The following is a 9,657-nucleotide window of genomic DNA, read 5'->3' on the forward strand; positions in this document are numbered from 1 at the left end:
GTTATATGGAGTAATAGGAGGAGATATAGGGAGAGGTTATATGTAGTAATAGGAGGAGATATAGGGAGAGGTTATATGGAGTAATAGGAGGAGATATAGGGAGATGTTATATGGAGTAATAGGAGGAGATATAGGAGAGGTTATATGGAGTAATAGGAGGAGATATAGGGAGGTTATATGGAGTAATAGGAGGAGATATAGGGAGAGGTTATATTAGTAATAGGAGGAGATATAGGGAGAGGTTATATGTAGTAATAGGAGGAGATATAGGGAGAGGTTATATGTAGTAATAGGAGGAGATATAGGGAGAGTTATATGGAGTACTAGGAGGAGATATAGGGAGAGGATATATGTAGTAATAGGAGGAGATATAGGGAGAGGTTATATGGAGTAATAGGAGGAGATATAGGGAGATGTTATATGGAGTAATAGGAGGAGATATAGGGGGAGGATATATGAAGTAATAGGAGGAGATATAGGGGGAGGATATCTGTAGTAATAGGAGGAGATATAGGGAGATGTTATATGAAGTAATAGGAGATATAGGGAGAGGTTATATGGAGTAATAGGAGGAGATATAGGGAGAGGTTATATGGAGTAATAGGAGGAGATATAGGGAGAGGATATATGGAGTAATAGGAGGATATATAGGAGAGGTTATATGTAGTAATAGGAGGAGATATAGGGAAAGGTTATATGTAATAATAGGAGGAGATATAGGGAGAGGTTATATGTAGTAATAGGATAGGAGATATAGGGAGAATATATGGAGTAATAGGAGGAGATATAGGGAGAGGTTATATGGAGTAATAGGAGGAGATATAGGGAGAGGTTATATGTAGTAATAGGAGGAGATATAGGGGAATTATATGGAGTAATAGGAAGAGATATAGGAGATGTTATATGGAGTAATAGGAGGAGATATAGGGAGATGTTATATGTAGTAATAGAAGGAGATATAGGGAGAGGATATATGGAGTAATAGGAGGAGATATAGGAGAGGTTATATGTAGTAATAGAAGGAGATATAGGGAGAGGATATATGGAGTAATAGGAGGAGATATAGGGAGAGGTTATATGTAGTAATAGGAGGAGATATAGGGAGAGGATATATGTAGTAATAGGAGGAGATATAGGGAGTAATAGGAGGAGATATAGGGAGATGTTATATATAGTAATAGGAGGAGATATATGGAGTAATAGGAGGAGATATAGGGAGAGGATATATGTAGTAATAGGAAGATATAGGGGAAGTTATATGGAGTAATAGGAGGAGATATAGGGAAAGGTTATATGTAGTAATATAAAGAGATATAGGGAGAGGTTATATGGAGTAATAGGAGGAGATATAGGGAGAGGTTATATGGAGTAATAGGAGGAGATATAGGGAGATGTTATATGTAGTGATAGGAGGAGATATAGGGAGAGGTTATCTGGAGTAATAGGAGATATAGGAGAGGTTATAGTAGTAATAGGAGGAGCTATAGGGAGAGGCTATATAGAGTAATAGGAGGAGATAGAGGGAGAGAATATATGGAGTAATAGGAGGAGACATAGAGAGAGGATATATGGAGTAATAGGAGGAGATATAGGGAGATGTTATATGGAGTAATAGGAGGAGATATAAGGAGATGTTATATGTAGTAATAGGAGGAGATATAGGGAGAGGTTATATGGAGTAATAGGAGATATAGGAGAGGTTATAGGTAGTAATAGGAGGAGATATAGGAGAGGCTATATAGAGTAATAGGAGGAGATAGAGGGAGAGGATATATGGAGTAATAGGAGGAGATATAGAGAGAGGATATATAGAGTAATAGGAGGAGATATAGGGAGATGTTATATGTAGTAATAGGAGGAGATATAGGGTGAGGATATATGTAGTAATAGGAGGAGATATAGGGAGATGTTATATGTAGTATTGGGAGGAGATATAGGAGAGGATATATGGAGTAATAGGAGGAGATATAGGGAGATGTTATATGGAGTAATAGGAGAGATATAGGGAGAGGTTATATGTAGTAATAGGAGGAGATATAGGAGAGGTTATATGGAGTAATAGGAGGAGATATAGGGAGAGGTTATATGTAGTAACAGGAGGAGATATAGGGAGATGTTATATGGAGTAATAGGAGGAGATATAGGAAGAGGTTATATGTAGTAACAGGAGGAGATATAGGAGAGTTATTATGGAGTAATAGGAGAAGATATAGGGAGAGGTTATATGGAGTATAGGAGGAGATATATATAGTAATAGGAGGAGATATATGGAGAGGATATATGTAGTAATAGGAGGAGATATAGGGAGAGGTTATATGGAGTAATAAGAGGAGATATAGGGAGATGTTATATGGAGTAATAGGAGGAGATATAGGGAGAGGTTATATGGAGTACTAGGAGGAGATATAGGAGATGTTATATGGAGAGGAGGAGATATAGGAGAGGTTATATGGAGTACAAGGAGGAGAGAGGTTATATGGAGTAATAGGAGGAGATATAGGGAGAGTATATATGGAGTAATAGGAGAAGATATAGGGAGATGTATATGGAGTAATAGGAGGAGATATAGGGAGAGTATATATGGAGTAATAGGAGGAGATATAGGGAGAGGTTATATGTAGTAATAGGAGAAGATATAGGGAGATGTTATATGGAGTAATAGGAGGAGATATAGGGAAGTATATATGGAGTAATAGGAGGAGATATAGGAGAGGTTATATGGAGTAATAGGAGATATAGGAGAGGTTATAGGTAGTAATAGGAGGAGATATAGGGAGAGGCTATACTAGAGTAATAGGAGGAGATAGAGGGAAGAGAATATTGGAGTAATAGGAAGAGATAGAGAGAGGTTATATGTAGTAATAGGAGAGATATAGGAGAGGTTATATGGAGTAATAGAGGAGATATAGGGAGAGGTTATATGGAGTAATAGGAGGAGATATAGGGAGCATGTTATATGTAGTAATAGGAGGAGATATAGGGAGAGGTTATATGGAGTAATAGAGGAGATATAGGGAGAGGTTTATGGAGTAATAGGAGGAGATATAGGGAGATGTTATATGTAGTAATAGGAGGAGATATAGGGAGAGGTTATATGGAGTAAATAGGAGGAGATATAGGGAGAGGTTATATGGAGTAATAGGAGGAGATATAGGGAGAGGTTATATGTATAATAGGAGGAGATATAGGGAGAGGATATATGTAGTAATAGGAGGAGATATAGGGAGATGTTATATGGAGTAATAGGAGGAGATATAGTGAGATGTTATATGGAGTAATAGGAGGAGATATAGGGAGAGGTTATATGGAGTAATAGGAGGAGATATAGGGAGAGGTTATATGTAGTAATAGGAGGAGATATAGGGAGAGGTTATATGTAGTAATAGGAGGAGATATAGGGAGTAATAGGAGGAGATATAGGGAGAGGTTATATGTAGTAATAGGAGGAGATATAGGGAGAGGATATATGTAGTAATAGGAGGAGATATAGGGAGTAATAGGAGGAGATATAGGGAGATGTTATATGTAGTAATAGGAGGAGATATAGGAGAGGTTATATGTAGTAATAGGAGGAGATATATGGAGAGGATATATGTAGTAATAGGAGGAGATATCAGGAGAGGTTATATGTAGTAATAGGAGGAGATATAAGGAGAGGATATATGGAGTAATAGGAGGAGATATAGGGAGAGGATATATGCAGTAATAGGAGATATAGGGAGATGTTATATGGAGTAATAGGAGGAGATATCAGGAGATGTTATATGGAGTAATAGGAGGAGATATAGGGAGATGTTATATGTAGTAATAGGAGGAGATATAGGGAGATGTTATATGTAGTAATAGGAGGAGATATATGGAGAGGATATATGGAGTAATAGGAGGAGATATCAGGAGAGGTTATATGTAGTAATAGGAGGAGATATTGGGAGATGTTATATGTAGTAATAGGAGGAGATATAGGGAGATGTTATATGTAGTATAGGAGGAGATATATGGAGAGGATATATGGAGTAATAGGAGGAGATATAGGGGGAGGTTATATGGAGTAATAGGAGGAGATATAGGGAGAGGATATATGGAGTAATAGGAGGAGATAGGGAGATGTTATATGTAGTAATAGGAGGAGATATAGGGAGAGGTTATATGTAGTAATAGGAGGAGATATAGGGAGAGGTTATATGTAGTAATAGGAGGAGATATAGGGAGGGGTTATATGGAGTAATAGGAGGAGATATAGGGAGAGAATATATGGAGTAATAGGAGGAGATATAGGAGAGGTTATATGGAGTAATAGGAGGAGCTATAGGGAGAGAATATATGGAGTAATAGGAGGAGATATAGGGAGATGTTATTATGGAGTAATAGATAGGAGATGTTATATGGAGTAATAGGAGGAGATATAGGGAGAGGTTATATGGAGTAATAGGAGGAGATATAGGGAGAGGTTATATGGAGTAATAGGAGGAGATATAGGGAGAGGATATATGTAGTAATAGGAGGAGATATAGGAGAGGTTATATGGAGTAATAGGAGGAGATATAGGGAGAGGTTATATGTAGTAATAGGAGGAGATATAGGGAGAGGATTATGGAGTAATAGGAGGAGATATAGGGAGAGGTTATATGGAGTAATAGGAGGAGCTATAGGGAGAGAATATATGGAGTAATAGGAGGAGATATAGGGAGATGTTATATGGAGTAATAGGAGGAGATATAGGGAGATGTTATATGGAGTAATAGAGGAGATATAGGGAGAGGTTATATGGAGTAATAGGAGGAGATATAGGGAGAGGTTATATGGAGAATAGGAGGAGATATAGGGAGAGGATATATGTAGTAATAGGAGGAGATATAGGGAGATGTTATATGGAGTAATAGGAGGAGATATAGGGAGAGGTTATATGTAGTAATAGGAGGAGATATAGGGAGAGGATATATGGAGTAATAGGAGGAGATATAGGGAGAGGATATATGGAGTAATAGGAGGAGATGTAGGGAGATGTTATATGTAGTAATAGGAGGAGATATAGGGAGAGGTTATATGGAGTAATAAGAGGAGATATAGGGAGAGGTTATATGTAGTAATAGGAGGAGATATAGGGAGATGTTATATGGAGTAATAGGAGGAGATATAGGGACAGGTTATATGGAGTAATAAGAGGAGATATAGGGAGAGGTTATATGTAGTAATAGGAGGAGATATAGGGAGATGTTATATGGAGTAATAGGAGAGATATAGGGACAGGTTATATGTAGTAATAGGAGGAGATATAGGGAGAGGATATATGGAGTAATAGGAGGAGATATAGGGAGAGGATATATGGAGTAATAGGAGGAGATATAGGGAGATGTTATATGGAGTAATAGGAGGAGATATAGGGAGAGGTTATATGGAGTAATAGGAGGAGATATAGGGAGAGGTTATATGGAGTAATAGGAGGAGATATAGGGAGAGGATATATGGAGTAATAGGAGGAGATATATGGAGAGGATATATGGAGTAATAGGAGGAGATATCAGGAGAGGTTATATGTAGTAATAGGAGGAGATATAGGGAGATGTTATATGTAGTAATAGGAGGAGATATAGGGAGAGGCTATATGTAGTAATAGGAGGAGATATAGGGAGATGTTATATGTAGTAATAGGAGGAGATATATGGAGAGGATATATGGAGTAATAGGAGGAGATATAGGGGGAGGTTATATGGAGTAATAGGAGGAGATATAGGGAGAGGATATATGGAGTAATAGGAGGAGATATAGGGAGATGTTTTATGTAGTAATAGGAGGAGATATAGGAGAGGTTATATGTAGTAATAGGAGGAGATATAGGGAGAGGTTATATGTAGTAATAGGAGGAGATATAGGGAGAGGATATATGTAGTAATAGGAGGAGATATAGGGAGAGGTTATATGTAGTAATAGGAGGAGATATAGGGAGATGTTATATGTAGTAATAGGAGGAGATATAGGGAGGGGTTATATGGAGTAATAGGAGGAGATATAGGGAGAGGTTATATGGAGTAATAGGAGGAGATATAGGGAGAGAATATATGGAGTAATAGGAGGAGATATAGGGAGAGGTTATATGGAGTAATAGGAGGAGCTATAGGGAGAGAATATATGGAGTAATAGGAGGAGATATAGGGAGATGTTATATGGAGTAATAGGAGGAGATATAGGGAGATGTTATATGGAGTAATAGGAGGAGATATAGGGAGAGGTTATATGGAGTAATAGGAGGAGATATAGGGAGAGGTTATATGGAGTAATAGGAGGAGATATAGGGAGAGGATATATGTAGTAATAGGAGGAGATATAGGGAGAGGTTATATGTAGTAATAGGAGGAGATATAGGGAGATGTTATATGGAGTAATAGGAGTAGATATAGGGAGAGGTTATATGTAGTAATAGGAGGAGATATAGGGAGAGGATATATGGAGTAATAGGAGGAGATATAGGGAGAGGATATATGGAGTAATAGGAGGAGATGTAGGGAGAGGTTATATGAAGTAATAGGAGGAGATATAGGGAGAGGTTATATGGAGTAATAGGAGGAGATATAGGGAGATGTTATATGGAGTAATAAGAGGAGATATAGGGAGAGGTTATATGTAGTAATAGGAGGAGATATAGGGAGAGGTTATATGGAGTAATAAGAGGAGATATAGGGAGAGGTTATATGGTGTAATAGGAGGAGATATAGGGAGATGTTATATGGAGTAATAGGAGGAGATATAGGGACAGGTTATATGGAGTACAAGGAGGAGATATAGGGAGAGGTTATATGGAGTAATAGGAGGAGATATAGGGAGAGGTTATATGGAGTAATAGGAGGAGATATAGGGAGAGGTTATATGGAGTAATAGGAGGAGATATAGGGAGAGGATATATGGAGTAATAGGAGGAGATATAGGGAGATGTTATATGGAGTAATAGGAGGAGATATAGGGAGAGGATATATGGAGTAATAGGAGGAGATATAGGGAGATGTTATATGGAGTAATAGGAGGAGATATAGGGAGAGGATATATGGAGTAATAGTAGCAGATATAGGGAGAGGATATATGGAGTAATAGGAGGAGATATAGGGAGAGGATATATGTAGTAATAGGAGGAGATATAGGGAGAGGTTATATGGAGTAATAGGAGAAGATATAGGGAGAAGTTATATGGAGTAATAGGAGGAGATATAGGAGAGGATATAGATATATGTAGTAATAGGAGGAGATATAGGGAGAAGTTATATGGAGTAATAGGAGGAGATATAGGGAGAGTTATATGGAGTAATAGGAGGAGATATAGGGAGAGGATATATGTAGTAATAGGAGGAGATATAGGGAGAGGTTATATGGAGTAATAGGAGGAGATATAGGGAGAAGTTTATATGGAGTAATAGGAGGAGATATAGGGAGAGGATATATGTAGTAATAGGAGGAGATATAGGGAGAAGTTATATGGAGTAATAGGAGGAGATATAGGGAGAGGTTATATGGAGTAATAGGAGGAGATATATGGAGAGGTTATATGGAGTAATAGGAGGAGATATAGGGAGATGTTATATGTAGTAATAGGAGGAGATATAGGGAGATGTTATATGGAGTAATAGGAGGAGATATAGGGAGATGTTATATGTAGTAATAGGAGGAGATATAGGGAGATGTTATATGGAGTAATAGGAGGAGATATAGGAGAGGCTATATGGAGTAATAGGAGGAGATATAGGAGAGGATATATGGAGTAATAGGAGAGATATAGGGAGGTTATATGGAGTAATAGGAGGAGATATAGGGAGATGTTATATGGAGTAATAGGAGGAGATATAGGGAGATGTTATATGGAGTAATAGGAGGAGATATAGGGAGAGGATATATGTAGTAATAGGAGGAGATATAGGGGAGGATATATGTAGTAATAGGAGGAGATATAGGGAGAGGATATTGTAGTAATAGGAGGAGATATAGGGAGATGTTATATGGAGTAATAGGAGGAGATATAGGGAGAGGTTATATGGAGTAATAGGAGGAGATATAGGGAGAGGATATATGTAGTAATAGGAGGAGATATAGGGAGAGGATATATGTAGTAATAGGAGGAGATATAGGGGAGATGTTATATGGAGTAATAGGAGGAGTTATAGGGAGAGGTTATATGGAGTAATAGGAGGAGATATAGGGAGATGTTATATGTAGTAATAGGAGGAGATATAGGGAGAGGATATATGTAGTAATAGGAGGAGATATAAGGAGAGGATATATGGAGTAATAGGAGGAGATATAGGGAGATGTTATATGTAGTAATAGGAGGAGATATAGGGAGATGTTATATGGAGTAATAGGAGGAGATATAGGAGAGGCTATATGGAGTAATAGGAGGAGATATAGGGAGAGGATATATGGAGTAATAGGAGGAGATATAGGGAGAGGTTATATGGAGTAATAGGAGGAGATATAGGGAGATGTTATATGGAGTAATAGGAGGAGATATAGGGAGATGTTATATGGAGTAATAGGAGGAGATATAGGGAGAGGTTATATGTAGTAATAGGAGGAGATATAGGGAGATGTTATATGGAGTAATAGGAGGAGATATAGGGAGATGTTATATGGAGTAATAGGAGGAGATATAGGGAGAGGTTATATGTAGTAATAGGAGGAGATATAGGGAGAGGTTATATGTAGTAATAGGAGGAGATATAGGGAGAGGTTATATGGAGTAATAGGAGAAGATATAGGGAGAGGTTATATGGAGTAATAGGAGGAGATATAGGGAGAGGTTATATGGAGTAATAGGAGTTACATGGAGTATTATTATCACTATACTATAAGGTATAAAATCCCAGCTCTGTAGATGGAGGCAGCATTATACGGCTCTTACCATACGCTTCATCAGGAGGGGTCTTGTTAGTGTCATCCTCCATGTCTCCGCTGTTAGTAGCGTCTGTTTACTGATGTGTTGTATAGTCTGAGCTTGGGTCGAGGTCTCTCTTCCTGTATCCTTTGCAGTATATCAGCGCCTGCGGTCTGTGTAGAGAGCCCCCCTCCTCCTCGCACTGGTAAATTCCTCAGCCCCTCTCCCCCTGCCCTGTGTTCCTCCAGATGTCACTTCTGCAGCAGCCTGGCCACGCCCGCACTCCTCACAATGATACCACACCCTGTAGACCCCTCACCAATAGGAATGAAGGGGACGTGGGCTTAGAGAGTCCCCTTTGATAAAATGCATCCCGGTACCTTCTGCCAGTTAGAAGGAGTTTGGACAGCCATGCTCTTCTACATCTCCACCGCTGCCTCCTTTAAAAGTTGAGACTCTTATTACACTCCTTCCCATGTCACACTCTCATGGGGCTAGGAAGTTGAGATACGAGGTTTGGGGTCCTTGACCATAGCCGGCCTGGCAAGGCCATAGGGGTGTGCATCCTGTGCGGTTGTATAGTGCGCCACATATGGCTTGGCATGCAAGGCTTTTGATCACCACAAATCTTAATCTTAATTCTATAGCAGTTTTATAGCAGTGTGATTGGATTACTTTATGTATGGCACTATTATCTGAGCGCTGTATGGTGGTATTCTCTGAGCACTGTATGGTGGTATTATCTGAGCACTGTATGGTGGTATTATCTGAGCACTGTATGGTGGTATTATCCGAGCACTGTA

At 38.6% G+C, this 9,657-nt stretch overlaps 1 protein-coding gene across 1 annotated transcript in view; it reads right to left on the reverse strand.

Annotated features, from left to right (window-relative positions):
* Positions 1 to 9,103, reverse strand: part of SLC44A2 (solute carrier family 44 member 2 (CTL2 blood group)) — a 69,853-nt gene extending 60,750 nt beyond the window's left edge. Inside the window, exon 1 of the mRNA XM_075858992.1 lies at positions 8,882 to 9,103. Coding sequence (XP_075715107.1) covers positions 8,882 to 8,924 — 43 coding nt within the window. The 5' untranslated portion in view covers positions 8,925 to 9,103. The remainder of the gene's footprint in view (positions 1 to 8,881) is intronic.
* Positions 9,104 to 9,657: the final 554 nt, after the last annotated feature.

Source organism: Rhinoderma darwinii, chromosome 3 (assembly GCF_050947455.1).
Source record: "Rhinoderma darwinii isolate aRhiDar2 chromosome 3, aRhiDar2.hap1, whole genome shotgun sequence".
Lineage (NCBI taxonomy): Eukaryota > Metazoa > Chordata > Amphibia > Anura > Rhinodermatidae > Rhinoderma > Rhinoderma darwinii.